Source organism: Rhinichthys klamathensis, unplaced genomic scaffold (genome assembly GCF_029890125.1).
Source record: "Rhinichthys klamathensis goyatoka isolate OS25496 unplaced genomic scaffold, OSU_Roscu_1.1 h1tg000051l_1, whole genome shotgun sequence".
Taxonomy (NCBI): Eukaryota; Metazoa; Chordata; class Actinopteri; order Cypriniformes; family Leuciscidae; genus Rhinichthys; species Rhinichthys klamathensis.
Window position 1 is genome coordinate 136,358 of NW_026606597.1, and position 18,377 is coordinate 154,734.

Genomic DNA, 18,377 nt, shown 5'->3' on the forward strand with positions numbered 1-18,377 from the left:
ATAATAATATTACAAGAACTAATACAGTTGTCCAAAAACAATTTGTATATCAAAATAATTCAAATTGAGGGAAAATTGAGGAAATGGCTACAATACGGCTACAATAACCTTGCAATCGGCAAACAAAAGGTGGAAATTCCCTTATGAAATGATTCACTGCCAACAAGGCATGAGAAAGAAAAAAAAACTTGATTGATGTCAGAAATTAATTCACAATTCATCACATGGTTGTATAAAGGCATCCTCACCACACACGCATGCCACACAAGTAAAGTGCATGACCAGTCTACATGTAGCACAATTCAACTGAGGTTTGACTTCTTACTGGGATGAACACAGGTTATATTCTGTTATATTCTAGGCTTTGTGTTTGATAATCTACCATAGTGGTGTCTTAATACCTATAGCAATGTTTCCTGAAATCTGTTGTAAACATGAAGCAAGGGACCTACGACCTACTCTCTAAAGCTTTAAGTGCATTATGGGCAGGACTGGGCCGCATTAGTGACAGCTCAATCTGATTGTGGCGAGGTTTTGACAGAGCAAAGGATCATGAAATGCAGGTTGAAGGCTGGACAGTAGGTTGAACAAAAGGCGTTGTGTTTCCTTCTAATGTCAAACCGATTTAGTAAACCTTCACTGAAACATAATAATGCTACACTTGAGGACATTTTCAGCATTTTTCTCCATAGCTTGTATGCATTAGTGTTAAGCTCACAGGCTACAAACTTAAATGACTGTTGCAGCAAACTTTAGTTTGTTCTCTACAATTTATTTTCAATGTTTTTGCCTGTCTGGTGACTGACTATTTTCTGAGCTTTACTTTGGAAGAAGGTTCTGAAAGCTTCTTTTCGATCCCACATCTTGACTGAACTATGCCCAAATGTGGCAAATCTCAGCAGACGTGTTTCTCACTCAAAAAACCTGCAGATCTGGAGCTTTGAATATTAAATACCTAAGCCCTCCCTCTTCCTCATCCAGACACACGCTGCAAGCAGCTGCGTTTGTACCTAATTAAAACCTCAGCACAGACACCAGAAGCACTGCAATTACCGTCTCAAACTGAAAAATCAGAGGACTACCGAAGTGTTCAGCCATTTTTTCCTCCATGCTAGACACAGTGGCCCTCACAGAGGCAGTCAGGAAGAGGACGTGAGGGTTTTAAAGAGATCTTCGAGGTGTGCTCCGCTCTAGTTGTGCTTTGCCCTGCCTCCTTTCAGGTAGCTTTTCCAGCGTTTGACGAAGTCCCTGAAGATGGGCGAGTTGTCAATAGTACCCAGCAGCTGTAGCTGGTTGATGTGCGTTGTATGATAGTCCCAACGGGCCAGGTTGGGCGCCATGCCCAGTATAAAGTGGCGCAGGTCATAGATGGTGCCCGACCCCGTGTCATATAGGGGCAGCATAACTTTCAGAGACTCCATTCCCTTGCTGTACAGCTGACCTGCATCCCGACCGAGTTTCTCACCTGCGGTTTGCGCCAGGTCATACAGGCCTACGAGGGAATAGATGAACCCGTTCAGAACGAAGGAGCTAGGGATTGTGGGATACTCCTCATACCAGTCATACTTATTCATAAACACGGCTTTGACGCCGTGCTGCTCCGATGGCAGTTTGAAAGGTCCGGTGGCACGCAGGGCAGCCTTTAAGTACATGTCATCTTTTGTCATCAGGTAGGCACGCACTAGAGTGGACATGGCCTGCCCCTGCGCCATGGCCGAATACCAACCCGGCTCCAGCGCATGGAAACCTTCCCCAAGTTTACGAGTCACCATGATTGGCCAACCACCACGCTCGTCCTGGTTGCGCACCAACCAGTTGCTGGCGGCGAAAAAAGCCGCCATATGTGAAGTGGTGGAGATTGTGATATTGTCTATCATCCCGTGGCCGTGCAACAATAACTTTACGACACGTCGGGGCATGGTCTTGGTGGCTTTGACCGCTTTGGTGTTGGAGAGGCCAATGCCTTTGCGGAGGTCAGTGAGAAGGTCACGGGTGACCGTGGTCCATGCTGTCCGAGGGCCGATCCCATAGGTGATGTCACGGTCCTTAAAAGAAATGAGCTGGGTAGTGGTGACATAGTGGATAACAAACGGAGGCCCTTTCTCTGTGGTCTCCAAGATGACAGAGACGCTACCATTAGATGTGAACTTCAGGTCAAAAGAGATGATGAAATCTTTAGTGTTGCCAAGAGGAAGTGAGACGCCCTCTGAGTTTTCTAAAACACAAGGAATAGAAAAAAGGAAATGTTACAACACATTTAACAGGATGTCTACTAGGCTTGGATCCATAGCAAAATGTTGGCTTTGGTACAACAAAAAAACTCATGGTACTGATACTAAATCGATGCCATAAACAACAAATAATCAACCTTAATGACTATTAAGATTAAACTGAAAATTATTTAAGTAACCGCACAGTATAAACCATTGCAAGTACAAAGGTTTGTTTCATGTTTTTCCAAGCATTTTAATTTCAATAACCCTTAAACTTTGTTTTCCGTTGTTTTTGATTTGACAAAAAAAATTTTTTTAATGAAGATTTTTTAAAATTGATTATAAAATGCAACAAGGGTGATTAATTGTTGACAGAATTTTCATTTTTAGATTAATTAATTATTAATATAAAAACATGCAGCTCAAACTAAAAAAGTTTTCTGAAATTATTAGGGAAGTGTTCATTTGTTGATGAATGTCAACCTGTGTATAGCAGCACATTGGCATGACATGGTATTGTTTGCAGACTGCTGCAATTTGGTTCGCCATTTTAGTTTTGTCTGTGCACAAAAATTCTATTTTTCACGTTATCACCATGTGCTGCACTTCACACCATGTAAACTAACAAACTGTTGTCTGGTAACAAAATTTGTGCAATATTGATATCACATCATTTAAAATGTTTGCATCGCAGTATTATTATCGGTATAACGCCTACAGAAACTTTCTCCCGTTTCTTTACAGTATCATATGCATAGACACACTTGTTCATACAGATTCACACACACTAAGAGATAGTACTTGGGAATAGTGATGGTACAGGTTGTCTTGAAACCACAAGGTTTCATTTGTCACTTTCTCTTGGGGTTAATTAAACAGACACATTGGTGTCAGAGGCAGAAAGTGAAATAACCGTGAAATAACTTTAAAACAATCTATCTGACATTGGACAGTGCTAAAACTCATTTCTCCTCCAGCAGACTGTTTGGTACACACTGCAGTGCAACTCACTGCAAAGCGAGCAGATCAGTGACCCAACTCTCAATCAAAGTACTTTATCTCTCTTTTTACAGAAATGCACATTCAACACTTCATCCTAAAGTCATCTCTCATTGTTAGTGTCAAATCCCTCTCGCTGCCTCTGTCTGTGTTGCCTTCTGACAAGGTTATGCAGAACAAAAAAGGAAACCTATTCATACCCTCTACTGAGAGGAGAAAAGGAGGCATGAAAGAGCAAGAGAAAAAGAATAAGGTTGAAGACTTAAGCAAGAGTAAACACCCAAGACGGAGTAATATCAACAACATTAAAGCAAGACAGATAATGGGACAGGAGAGGGATAAAGGACAAAAGTCAATCAAAGGAAAAGAAAAAAGGCAGTAGAGGGCATTTTGCCTCAAACAGCCCCTATCACTATTTAATGCACTCATAAATCCATTACTTAAGGCAATGCAGAGACTAAGTGGATTTGTACTGTCCTGCTCTGATTACCCTCGCATCAATAGCAGTGATGTGGAGGACGGAGAGAGCGGGAGGAAGGCAGCACCCTGCTGGAGCCCTGGACCCAGTGTGTCCTAGTTGGCTCCACTCTAATCAATGCTCTGGGTGATGACACCAATTACTGCCTGCCAGCGTGACAGCCCTGCTAATTCTAATGGCTATTGATTAGCTCAATGCTAAAAAGCAGCACGGTGTGTCCAAGACCTCAGAAATGCTGCCTTTTCATGCGGTATCCTGAGGGAGGAACAGAATGTACTGTCTACTGCGTGCGATGCCTCCATCTGGTAGATTTCTGAAGGCAGCATAGATGTCTCCTTCACTACCTGCGATACCCTATAATCACGTGTGTGCAATTTGGCAAACAAATGTTGAAAGAAATATGTTTTCTGATGAAAGAAGGTTTTTTTTTGGCATATGATTCTATTTTTACAGACAAACAAGCATTGTAGTCATTAAATAGCCTCTTTGTTAGTTTTAAAAGATGACAGTGGCGCTTGAATATATCTTAACCCTTAAAGACCTATACGGCCGCCGGCGGCAAAAAATAACTGTTGTTCTTAAATGTTTAAGAACTTTTGAACCGCTACTCTAATCCGTATGCTTTAAAAAGTCCCATAAAGAGGAGATTCACAGCTTTTCTGATATCGGGTTAATCGCGACTGGACATTCAGAAGCTCTGTAGTGAATGTGATTGCGTCATCAAGTTTTGATCAGCATTGATTCGTCAAAGAAACCTGTGCGGGTTGTTCCTCTGAGCCAATCATGAATGATTGTTGATGCTTAGTCCAACCCCATGCCCAGATTGGTTAAAACTATCATCTACTCAACCAATAAATATAGTTTTTGGTCTTTTGCCCGACCAATTAGCATCTTTCTTTGTAAATTTTAACTGAGGCACGGAGGTAAAGTGAAAGTAGTTCATATATGTATGTATATATGTGTGTGTGTGTGTGTGTGTGTGTATATGTGTGTGTGTTCAGCAACTATAGGAAGCATGTTTATTTGGAAAAGACGATGTTTCCTGTACCCTTAGAACTCTTAACCCTTAGTAATTCATAACAATGTGCTGATTTGTTTTAATCTGTTGGATTATTCAAAAAATTTGATTCCAAATGAAATTAACTTGTAATGTGGAATCAAATAAAGTATATATATATATAAAGTTTATTTTGCTTCAGTGTTCTATTACAATTAGTCTATTATTTTACTTCCTGAACTTTTTTGGACACATCTAAATTGTCAGTAAATAAAAAATACCAGCCTATAATACCACTGAAATCGCCTATAATAATGTTGTAATAAATGTCTATAACTTGCTTAGAGATTGTTACATGTAGTCAAAATTACATCTGGAAATGTAGAATGTCCAAGTACAGCTTCTAAAGAAAAGAAAAAACTAACTTCAGGAGGATTTGTTTGAGTTGAGTAAAAAAAAAAAAAATCACTAAAAATATGCTGCCGTTTGTCTTAAATCTGGTAAATTCATCCATTCTAAGATAAAAAAAATTAAAATTGGATTATTTAAATGAGATAGATTGAAACTTCAAGTTCTCCTGTTTAAAATGATATATGGCACTTGATGCTGACTGCTATAATGGGTTATAAAAACAAAGAAAAGAACAGGCGGTGCAGGTGCTCCAAAAAAGGGTTAAAGTGTAATTTATTCCTGTGATGGCAAAGCTGAATTTTCAACATGATCCTTGAGAAATTCTAATGATCCATTCTAACATTCAATTTGGTTCTCAAGAAACATTTCTTATCATCAATGTTAAAAACTGTTTCGTGGAAATTGTGATATTTTTTTCAGGATTCTTTGATGAATAGAAAATTCAAAACATTTATTTGAAAAAGAAAAAGGTAATTTTTGCATAACATGATTTCCATTACACGAGAGTAGATGTTAAAACTTCATGCTGATTTGTACTCGGCTTTCGCCAAGATAAGCAAAACTAAGACGTAGCTTTAACAGTAAACTATGCTTCTCCATCCATTTACGCTTCTTTCCATAAGGTAGTGTGACTCCCCTTCTGTCCGGCGTTAACGGCAGCAGTGTACTTGGCGCATTAGCGCACGCGACGGCTGCAACTACAGGACCAGCACGACAACCGTCTGGATTGAACCGAGTAGGGGACATCCCTAGGGTCTTCAAGTGGGCACCTTCCGTCCTCAGTGTTTCGTCGACTAGCCCACGACACCTCAAGAGGGCTCGACAGTGACTCTGGCGTCCCAGAGTCACCCCCCTCCGTCCCCAACTCAACTCAGCCCAGCTTACTGACCTCTACATCCCTCCTGCTGCTGAGACCTAACCACAATATCACAATCTCTCCCCGACCCAACCATACGCGCCAACCCGTTGACTAAGGCTGTCGAGCCCCACTGGTGCGTTAATATGCAGTTTCAGTGGACAACGGTTCCGTATGGCATACCACCTACCGCAAAACACAATATCTACCAACCACCTGTCATTCACGCAATATCCACAGGAACGTATACAAACAAACCAACAGACTCTTTAAGTTTTCAAGAACTCTACGAAACCGTAGCGTGGCGGCCTGTACACAGCCAGCTTGAATCTTTCCGTCTCAACCACAGCCAGTTGCTGCTCCTTTCTGCTGCTTCAGATAAGTTCTTTACTGTGCGACGCAACTCTTGGCCACTGAATCCGACGTCTCTGAGGAACCGGGTTGTAGAGTGTGCCACAAAACCTCGACAACCCACTTCCACTGGATAAACCTGGACTCTCCATCCTCGCTGTTCTACTTCAGTGGCCAGATGAGCATACCGCAGTTTCTTCCTCTCATATGCCTCATCTACCGCATCCTCCCATGGCACTGTTAACTCTATCAGTTGAACAATGCGTGCTGATCCAGACCACAAAACAATATCTGGTCGTAGGTTAGTGGTGGCAATCTCAGGTGGAAAAATAAGCCGTTGGTCAAGATCAGCCAGCATCTTCCAGTCCCTAGCAGCTTCCAGTTGTCCTGGGCGAGAATTGGTGTTAACACCTTTTCTTGGTGGTTGCTCGCCTGGGAGGAGGAATATTGTCTTCTGCGTGTAATGTTTTGCTAGAACAGGTGGCAACTCATTGGTCATGTTACGCTTGCCTTCTAATGCTAAAGCCAAACATCGCAGTACTTGGTCATGGCGCCAAGTAAACCGACCTTGGCTAAGAGCCACCTTACATCCTGTCAAAATGTGCCTTAATGTGGCAGGTGATGAACACAAAGGACAAGAGGGATCCTCTCCTACCCAGAGGTTTAGGTTCTGCGGTGATGGGAGAACATCATATGTTGACCTAATAAGGAAACTGATCCTACTCTCTTCCATTGACCAAAGGTCTTGCCAGCCCATCTTACGTTGTTCCACACTCTCCCATCTCATCCACTCTCCCTGCTTGGCCTGTGAAATGGCCTTTATACACCTCATCCTCTCCTCCTGCTGTCGCACCTCGTTGACTACCAGCTTCCTCCTTTGAGCTGGGCCTGCCTTGTGCCATTTAGGAGGAGCTAAACTGAGCCCAAAACCCCCTCTTCCATGCTGTACCTGTCCCACGATATCCCTAATTTGAAGGGCAGCCTTTGCCTCTACTACAGATTTCTTTGCTGACCACTTTCTACCAGTTTTTAACACAGGGGCTGCCTCCCTTACACATTTGTCGCGTGACTCTACTAAGGTCATTTCCAGTCTGACCTTGGCACACTTGAACTCCTCGGTTAAAGCAGAGACTGGCAGCTGCAATATTCCTTTACTATAAAGTCCTAGTCTGCTGTGGCAGCGTGGAACTCCCAACCATTTCCTGATGTATGAACTTACCAACGCTTCCAGCTTATCCACTGTTGTCAAAGAAACCTCGTACACGGTCAGTGGCCACAGCAACCTCGGCACCAAACTGAAAGCACCAGAGTTTTAGTTTACCAGGTAGAGCACAGCTGTTTATGCTCTTCAACCCTTCCACTGCTTGTCGTCTAACTTCTCCCACCCGAACTGTGTCCTTTAGATCCCCATCGTACCATCTCCCAAGACTCTTCACTGGCTTCTCAGAAACTGTTGGTATTGCCTCACCATTAATGAAGAATGTTTTTTCTACTACCTTTCCTTTAACTATCGAGATGCTCCTTGATTTAGAGGGCTTAAATTTCATTCGTGCCCATTCAATATTATCTGTTAACTTCCCCAATAACCGATTAGTGCAGGCTACTGTTGTAGTCATGGTTGTCATGTCATCCATGTATGCTCTGATTGGTGGTAGTCGCATCCCAGAAGCCAAGCGCTCTCCTCCTACTACCCATCTTGATGCCCTCATGATTACTTCCATCGCCATGGTAAAAGCCAGTGGAGAAATGGTGCATCCTGCCATTATTCCAACCTCTAGGCATTGCCATGCAGTGCTGAATTTTGGAGTTGAGAAACTGAATTGCAAATCTCCAAAATAGGCTTTCACTAAATTTGTTATTGACATTGGTACTCTGCCCAAAGAAGCTCATGTGGCACTGAACCATATGCATTAGCCAAATCCAGGAATGTCACATGGAGCTCCTTCCTCTCCTTTTTAGCTGACTGAATTCGTTGCCAGATAACATTGATGTGTTCTAAGCATCCTGAAAACCCTGGAATACCCGCTTTTTGAACTGAGGTGTCAATGAAGCCATTCTTTAACAGGTAGGTGGACAATCTCTGGGCAATAATGCTGAAGAAAATCTTACCCTCAACGTTTAATAGTGAAATAGGACGAAACTGACTGATGCTTGTAGCATCTTTTTCTTTAGGTATAAAGACTCCACCTGCTCTGCGCCATGCTCTAGGTACAACCTGTTTTTCCCATGCCACTTTTATCAATTTCCACAGAATTCGCAGAACTCCTGAAGCACTCTTGTACACTCTGTACGGAACTCCATTAGGCCCTGGAGATGATGAAGCCCTTGCCTTTCTCACAGCCTGCTCTACCTCTTTCCACTTAGGTGCACAGACCTCCATTTGGTATTCTGGTGGGTTGATAGGTGGTATGTCTGATGGAATTGACATAGGCTCATGCCTTTTTGCATCTGTATGCGTGTCCTCCAAATATCTCTCTAGCTCAATCCTAGATGTTTTTAAAGTGCCATTCTTCTCACTGGTGAATAACTTCTTTACGAATTTGAATGGGTCTTTATAGAAATTAGCCCTCGCACGTTCCTTCTTTTTGTAGCGTTTCTGTAGGCGCTCAGCTCTGCGTAATGTTGCCAGCTTATCTTTTATGGCCCTTTGTAAGAGATTGAGTCCCTCCTTCTGACTTTGTTCTGCTCTTTTCCATTGCTTCCTCAGCTGTCTCCTTTCTCTAACTAACCCTTCAATTTTCTGCTGCCGTCTAGACATTCCAGGAGTAGTTTGTACTTTTTCCTTCCTTTTTTCCACACCAAACCTCTCACTTCCATATGCGTAAATGATGTCCCCAAATTTATCCAGCTTCTTTTCAACTGTACCAGTTAATCTTTCCAATGCAAAGCATAGATCTGTGTTTACCGTGTCCCATGCAGTTTTCTCACAAGCTCTTGGCCATCTAACTCCAGGCCTATGCCCGTTGAGGTTCTTTTCTCTCTTATGCTGGTTAGCCTGACCGGGTTCGCAAGTATGAATATGTTCATCACTAACTGTGCAAGCCCTCCTTTCGTCAATGACAGGGGTGCTGATATCCTGCGAGCTGTGGTTTGCTTCCTGTCGCTGGATTTCATTCGACTGACTTGACTGACTTCGTAAGAAGTACTGATCAATGCGAGGCCCTTGTCCCTTCTCCCTCAAGCATTTAATTTTTTTGTCATTTCATTTCATAAATGCATTGACTGTCACTTTTGCTCAACTGAATGCCTCCTTTCTGAATAAAAGTTTAAATTAAATTATATATATATATATATATATATATATATATATATTACCGATCCCAAAAGTTTGAATAGCAGTGCATGAGGCACCATTAGTTGAATGTGTTTTGACTAGGGCTGTCAATCGATTAAAATTTTTAATCTAATTAATTACATACTCTGTAATTAATTAATCTAAATTAATCGCATACACAATCTTACAATGTTTACAAGGTACAATTTCTGGTAAGCTACGTTTTTATTATTATTGCTTGACACAAATTTCACGATTTCAATTTAATTTAATTCTTGTGATTTGATGCAATATTGACTCATTTGGATAAATATACAAGATAGGCATTCATTTTTCTCAAGAAACAAAAAATCTCACCCAATGCTGTAAAAATACAGAGAGCCATATCAGCTGGTAATATTTAAGGTTAAAAATAGCTCAAATTAAATATAATGTGTGTTTATTACAAATAACAAATTTGATATAAGTAAAAATGTAATACATAGGTAATATAGTAGTAGGCTACATAAATTTAGAAAAACACTCTCTATAGCTCTTTTTTATAGCCAACTATAACGTGCTATCATATGGTCATGAAATGGCTTTCCTGAGGTAACTTAGGCTAAATGTTATGTGACATAATTGTTCTCCAGCTGTTTTATTGACCTCTTTTCGTGGTTGAAAAACACTGATTGATCGAGGAATATACATTTCGGTAAGTTTTAGGCTGCCCTACTTCATCTTTCAACATTGTTCATTCGTGTTTATTTACTATTAGCTAGAGATGATCGGTTCACGTGCCGCTATAGGGATCTGTCATGTCACATTTACAAGCGCCAACGGTATTTATTGTTTGATTTTCGTAATAAAATTGACAGAATCTGAGAGCTGAGATTTTTTTAAAGCATAATAACGTCTGTCTTGTCTGTTTCCGTGTCCTCTCTTTGGTGCGCGATTTTTCTGTGCGTGAGAAAATGGTTGTGTGACGTGAGAGCGCGTGAAAAGTTACAACACACACACACACACACACACACACACGCACAAGCGCGCTTTCTCTCAGACACACTCACCGACTCACGCACACACTCCTGGATGCTTTGCATTGATGTGGTACTTAGAGTTGACGAACTCCGTCAAACAATGATCCAAGCAGCGCGTTCTTGTCTCCCTCCTTTTTACACGAATGGTGGCTACGGCTAGAACGGCTCCGCAAAGGTCAAAACGGAATGGATTAATCTGCGTTATTTTTTTTAACGCGTTATTTCTTCTCAGATTAATTAATCGAAATTAACGCGTTATTTTGACAGCCCTAGTTTTGACATTTTGAGGGTGTTTATGTGCATACCCATTGGAGCAGGACTGTAAGAGGCCATGCAAAGATGCTGATAGAAGAATACAGAAGAGATAAGGAAACAGGTAGGGATGCAAAAACTGTACTGGTTTGATTTCATCAGACTAAAGTATTTACATGGCATTTAAAAAAGATACTGAAATTGAATTGTAAACATACTAAGTGTGAAGCTGGAGGACAGAGAATCCTACAGAAATAAAAAAATAGAACGCAGTGTATGAAGAACATAAGTTTACTAGATCAATGAAATAAATTGCAAACATGTAGTTCAATATCTGTTTCTTTACCTGGAGCGCTAAACTGTCGTACTGATGTGGCTCTGGTCTTGTCGTAGACTCTGGTAAGAGAGCAGCCTTTAGAGACTGTCCATGTGCTAGACCTGCTGTCTCTCTCCTCCACTGTGTCATATACCTCCATGTGGGGCGGCCGCTCAGTCAGGTTTTTACTGTAATGACTCAGGCCATACTGAGCTATCTGGATAGCATAGAAATACCCTTGAGGGCCCCATTGGGTGGATAAAGGAACTCCTATAGGGAAGAAACAGAAGTAGAGATATGAGAGATAACTGGGTGTTAAACTGAGATGAGAGAAAAGTAGCAAATTTATATACACTTTTTACAGGGTTTTTACAACCGTTTTACCTTTTTACTTTTAAACATCTGCTGCTAGTAATCACAGTGGTACTCACATTGATATTGCCAACAAACAGAGTATCAGACTCAGAAGTATAATGTGATGCACATAATAAAGCAAAGTGCCTAAAAGTCCCCTTAAAAAATGACAACCGCAATATAGACCCAAATACAGCATTGGACTCCAACAAAAACCAACATAAATAATGATTTCTCTGAGTAACATAGGTTATTAGCCTTTAGACTTCTTTTTCGGTTGCCAAGCAACATTAGCAACTTGCCTTATTAACACAAAATTCAACATTCACAAGTGTACATAAGACAAATATTAAGCCTAAAATGGTCAAGCTAAACAGTTGGTATAAGATGTTAACCGTTTTATAATAATAGCTTTACTGTTGAGTCTTTCTTTTTAACTCAAGTCTGATAATGTGAAGCAGTGGTTTCTGCACTGAGATGCCATCTTCATTCATTATAAATAATCTTGTTTCTGGTTTCATGGCTTCTAAACAATTTTACTGGCAAGTACTGACAAGTGAAAACATAAACCCTTCAATTAGCCAGAGATATACAAAAGAGCGGTGAACACAGGAAGGACAAAGCCACTGAGGCAAACAGTCTTCAGTTAGTATCAGTTACCTTGATCTCAAGCATGAAGTTGTTCTGTCAGAGTTATAGGTCAGCGGGCTTTCATTAACTCTCTCTCTCTCCCTTTATTTTTCCATTTAACCACAGCTCATCTATTCTACATCCTGACATGACAATAATCAAGCCACAGGCAAAACACTGCGACCGCACTGCTGGTTTATTGCTGGCCTTAAAGCGTCTATTCACAAACATACACATAAAAAACCACATGCAGGGTTAAACACAGACATAACAAGGCAATATAGATGACAAACACACCAATGAGACTGCCTCCTGCTTTCCAGGATGCACACACACTGGCTCTAAGTGGGACCTGTATCAGGAGGCAATTGGGCACTCTGGAGGCGCTCTCTGGCCTAGATACTATTCAGAGCACTCTGATCCTCAGCTAAAGGAGACGCCATCCCTCAAACTGAAGGAGGAGGAAAAAGGATCTCTCTTTCACTGTCACCATCCGTACTCATCTCCTTTTCATTCCTTTTTATTCTCTCTCTCTCTCCTTCAGTAGAGACTGATGAGTCTGTCTGCTGTCTCTGATAATAGGCTCTGCTCTAACACACTGCCGCAGGCTCATGTGGGTTATTACCTCGGAGCTCAACACACTGTTTTTCTGTCTCTGATGCCCGGGATTAGAACGAGGGGAACAGAACCTCTAATTAATCTTTGTTTTGTGCATTTGCAACACCTTTAAAAAATGAACATATTTCATACTACAGTGGATTAAATCTGCCGAGGAGATCAATACCTCTTTCTGTTGCCGTAATAATTTGGTGCCGGACACTGTTAAAAATACATGCTAACAGATTACCTTAGTGAGATCAAAAAATGACAGACAGAGCAGGTCGCACAACCTTCTCACCGGCACCTTAACAATCCTTATACACTGGACTCAAGCCTGAGCTTAAATGTCACACTTGCACTTTAAGGCTGCTCTCGCTTTAATTTTCCATGGATACCAGAGGAGATTCAGAGGCAATGCTTTAAACCTCAGATGATTCCCTACAGGCACCTTCATTCCAACATAGTCATTACTGCTACAGAGCTTCTTTGTAGCGTGCAGAACAGAGAGCGGTTCCATGTAAACAGCCTCTGAGTAATGGACAGGCTCTTGGTTATGGAGGAGAGGAGCCTAGAAAGAAAACAAAAGGGGACTGGTACAAACTCCATCGTTTTTGAACTGCCACAGACATTGAAGATTTCATCTCTACTTACAGACAACCCAATTTTTCCACCTGACACACAGGAATATGGTATGAATGTGCTTCTTTGTGATGCTACAAAAAAGGGGGTTCTTAGAATGCGCACATGGAACAAGGTCCACATGTTTTAAAAGCTTTCATCAGAAGAGTTGACAGTGGTTTAATCTTGAATGCTGATCAATAACTTTTAGCTGATCTAAACTTTCAGTATTTTAAGTACTGTAGAATGCTTTATTTATTTTTTTAAGCAAGTGTGCAATGGTTTGTTCACAAGCTTGTCATTGGTTACATCGACGTACTCTCGCATATGCAAACAAACAGACTCAGTCTGCTTTTTATTTGATTAATTTCCATTTCTTAGAAAATTCTCCCACTTTGTTTTCCATCCTGTGAAGCACTGCGAGAGACTTCACCGTCTTTAGTGAATAGAAATGTTGTGGTTTGGATGGAGGGCATTCTTTATAGTCCAGTATTGATCAGACCGACCTCATTTTCAATACTTCCTTAAGAAGTGATTTTTTCATTACCCAGTCTCATTATAAAAGGAACACAGAAGAGTGAAAGGCACCGAATGAATCTCTATTCTCTTCAGAAAGCATTACAAACTTTGTGTTAATAGCTTTGATATGATGGTGGTGGTAGCCTGATGGTCAGAGATCTGAGCTCTTAACACAAAGCCTGCAGGTTCAATAGCTTGTTTTCATATGACGTCACGCCACTGCGTTGCCATGGCGCGAAATGCAAATGGAGGGCAGGAAGTGATTTGCTATATTTAGAAAGCACTATAACAATCTCAAAATGCCTATGTTTTGCGTCGTTTATGGTTACTTAAATCAATCAAACCACGAGGAGTTTTTATTGTGTACCAAAAGTTGTTGTTCATAAGGGGGGAAATGCAAGAAATTGACCGAAAAACTCTGGGAAAACGGCTTGCAAACCTACGTCTGCGGTCGGGAGGAGCCGAATGGGAAAATGCCCGTGTGTGCAGTGATCACTTCGTCAAAGGTGAGTTAATACAACTTAAGTGGCTATGTTTGTGTAACGTTTCCGAACTTTGTAAAGTCAAAGTATGTCTGTAAGACGAGGTAGTTGCTGATATCTACCGTCTCGATGGCAGGAAAATCTTTCAATTCAGTTGAAAAATCGCTCCTCTTCATAACGTAAGGATCACGTCCAACATATGTTTGATTTTTTGTTTATATCTTTCTCTTGTAATAGCGTGTAAAGTAGTACAGTACGGACTTTCCTCCATCTCGTCAATTGCGCTCTTCACTCCCTGCCCTCCATCTGAATTTCGCGCGTCATCATAATCACGTGACTGAAACCCAGCTATTCCAGGTGATCCAAGAAATGCAGTGAGACTGAGGTTAGCTCTATCACTGTGATGCCTTGAACAGGGCACTTAACCCTGTCTGCTGAAGGACAGTCCTTACGAAGAGATAGAGAGATGGAGAGAAGAGTGAGCCAGCAGGAAATGGTTGAAAGTAATCTGTCAGGGCAGAGAAACAGTGATGGATCACTGACACAGCGGAGAGACAAATGTGGTTCCTGGACAGTAAAACGCCTCTGAAGGACAAAACCCAGACCACCATAATCAGCTTTTTCTCATCAAGGAGTGTCATCTCTCAGTTCATTTTAAAATGCTTGTCATTTAGGTTCTTTTACAAAAAAATATATATATTCTGCTTTAATTTGATTTTGCTTTTTCTCATTGAGATTCACTAGAAGACACATGGGAGTCTGAGTGCAAAATTATTCTCCATTACGTCTAAGGTCATCAAATCAGCTCTTGTGATTCAGTTCTTGGCCGAATCAATCCCACTTTCATTTGCTTAATGTAAAGTCCATTGAGGGTGCATTACTCACTAAGAACCAGACGTAGATCATTCAAGCCTGGCTTCCAGGAAACTCCTCTTGGACTGCACTAAATGACTATTAATGGCCACTAACAAGTTGTGTTAGAACTGAGGCAGGTCGCTTTGCCTCTCACTTCTCCCAGTGTGCCACAATTAAGTGCTGCTTTAATGTGACATGCATTTAGGTGAATCTTGATGATGAGAGAGAAAGTAACTGTGATTTTACAGAGACACATTAGGAGAGCCAGTTAAGAGTAGGCCCAGGCAGAATATGCTGACATTTCTCACATTTTCTGCTCTAATTATGAAGGGTAAAACCAGCAGAACAGATTTAAACATGGTAAAACGGGTATGCTGAGAATACTATACTTTTATTGGCAGCTGAATACATACTAATGACCGAATGTATAAGGTGATGATACACAGGGCAACTTTTTTGAGCAATGTTGCCAGGCAATGTTGCTCGGGCACTTTCCCATTGAGAATGGGCAACAAATTTCTACCTGGATATTTTAGATCGGTCGTTGGTACTGTGTCTCACCTGGATGCCCGTTGACGGCAACATTGCCCAAAAAGTTGCCCTGTGTATCATCACCTATAGCCCAAACAACCGATGGCAACCTAGCCCACATCTCTGAGATGCGCCAGATTACGTCATCATGTTGGAAAGGTCACACGTGACATCGTTAAACATCCAGGATATGCACGCGTAAGGACCATTTTAAACAATAAACTGACACAAATAAATGTGTGTCATTCAACATACAATAACTGTGAACGGTCCTCCTACTCCAAACTTGTAAACACTGGGTCGGTACTTCTGACTACGTCACGTATGACCTTTCCAACGTGAAGACGTTGCAAGACGGGCATTTGTGGTTAAAAAGTATATAATTTGTATTTTTTTTAGAAGATGACCGATCATTTCGCTAGATAAGACCCTTATTTCTCGACTGGGATCGTGTCGAGCCTTTGAAGCTGCATTGAGACTGACATTTGAACCTTCAAACTGTTGGTTGCCATTGAAGTCCATTATATGGAGACAAATTCTGGAATGTTTTCCTCAAACACCTTAATTTCTTATAAACTGAAGAAAGAAAGACATGGACATCTTGGATGACATGGGGGTGAGTAAATTATCAGGAAATTTCTATTTGAAAGTGAACTACTCATTTAAGATCCATCTCAGGTGGTGAGATCACATGGGAGCATTCTTAAGTACTAATCAAAAAATAAAGTTTTGGTAATTACATTTGGGTAATTGAACCCAGTATGCTGTTCAGGGTTTTGTTTTCTAACGTTATAAATTAAACCAGTCAAAGTGAAGTTCTTCAGGAACTCTGATATTTCATCCAAATTTTTTTTTACAAAATTGTACTTTTAAATTGCTACTCTACCATAATTTTTGGTGAAGTGCGTTCACACTGTTGACATGGTTTACTTCTTGTCGCTTAAGTTGTGTGCATGAAATAGATAATAAAACAGTCAACATTCATCATCACAGAAGTGCTAATTAAACATCAATTAATTATATGATTTTGGTGCTCCAAAACTTTCATCCGAAACAGAATATTTATGTTTCTGCTGTTTTAGTCAAATATTTTCAGCTGCCAAAATTGATGCATCACTATTAAATACAGTTGTAAACAGTGCCTAGGTCATGCATAGGGCCACATTTGACAAATGTTAATAGACACCTCAGCATAGCAATTCTAAGCAACCATTATCAGATAAGACCGATCAAATGTGAAAAGGTATCACTATTAAAACAAAACTCACCTTCAACTCCACTAATGCACTTGACTCTGTCACGCACCTCCACGTTATACCCCTCAAATGACATGAAGACTCCGTTGGGGTGGTACTGCTCTCTCTGGGTGTATACTTTAGAGTAACTGTGCGAAAACTCAAATCGATCGTAGCCATCGTACTGCACCACCTTCCCGTAGACCTCAAAGTACTTCTCCATCCAGCTGAACGGCAGGTATACCTCACTACCTTCTCGACGGCCCTTAATGGTGACATCGTCGTTGATCAGGCAGTCAATCTCTTCGTAGCGTACTCCGCCGACCACAGGTGGAGGTTCGGGGGGCTGGGCCTGCTGCGGATGGCTGTCTACTTTCGGGCTGGGAGGGGGCTGGGGGTGCCGGGGCAGAAAGCGCAGCGCTTTCTCACTCGTACACTTGTTCCACAGAACGACCGTGAGCAGAGAGAGGAGAGCGCAGATCACTATCAGGGTCTTGTAGTGAACACGGGCTGCCAGACAACGCATCATCACTGCTTACCTACAATGTAAACACAAACGTACATTAACACACATTCTATGGAAAACCCATAGCCTGAACTGCAATGACAGGCAAACATGCAATAAAATAGTTACACTCCCCCCACTACACCAGTGACATTTTAGATTTAAGCTATCGAGTAATCAGTAATCCAGTCAGAGGAAATTTTATGCATACCTACATGGAATTAATCAGAGTTTAAAAGGTCCAATCAATATTTTTCCCTCTGCATGAATAATCAAATGCAGCATTAGAGCAATTCAATATCTGTCTGGATGACTGTGTACACGGTTTTGCATATTGCTTTTAAAATTCATAGCAGCAGGGGAAAAGTATTTATTTTTTGTTCTATGTTTGTTTATTGTTATGGGTATAATGTGTAGCCTTCGTCAAAAAACATGCACAATGGAGACTGTTCAAGTGCCTGTTCAAAGGCACAATAAGTTTTTAGTTTCAATTTAGTTTTTTTAGTAAATTAAAAAAAAAATTTAATTTCAGGTAGTTACAGTACCTAGGCAAAATTTAAGTATTGTAAGTTAACGTTATATTTAACGTCATTCATAAAGTTAACGTAATATTTATATTTTATTTTAGCCTTCATTTAAATGAACAAAAATTATTTTAAGTTTGGTTAACAATAACAACTCTGCATTCGAGTCAGTCAACAATTTCCATTCAAGAAAATCGTAATCACACAAAAATAATCTGAATAAAGCTCATGAGATGATATATAATGATACTGGTCTGATAATATTTTAATTTAAGTATAGATTATTCATTCATATAACCTGTTAAGGAAAAGTCACATGCCTTTTTAAAAAATGCAAATCTAGAAACTTATATGTGTT

The 18,377-nt window shown here is 40.8% G+C and overlaps 1 protein-coding gene across 1 annotated transcript in view; it reads right to left on the reverse strand.

The window, feature by feature from the left end:
* Positions 1 to 353: 353 nt before the first annotated feature.
* The window catches only part of glceb (glucuronic acid epimerase b), a 76,435-nt gene continuing 58,411 nt past the window's right edge, over positions 354 to 18,377 (reverse strand). Inside the window, exons 3-5 of the mRNA XM_056247933.1 lie at positions 17,024 to 17,529; positions 11,197 to 11,436; positions 354 to 2,215 (exon numbers count right to left, since the gene is read on the reverse strand). Of these exons, the coding sequence (XP_056103908.1) occupies positions 1,191 to 2,215; positions 11,197 to 11,436; positions 17,024 to 17,519 (1,761 nt within the window). The 5' untranslated portion in view covers positions 17,520 to 17,529 and the 3' untranslated portion in view covers positions 354 to 1,190. The remainder of the gene's footprint in view (positions 2,216 to 11,196; positions 11,437 to 17,023; positions 17,530 to 18,377) is intronic.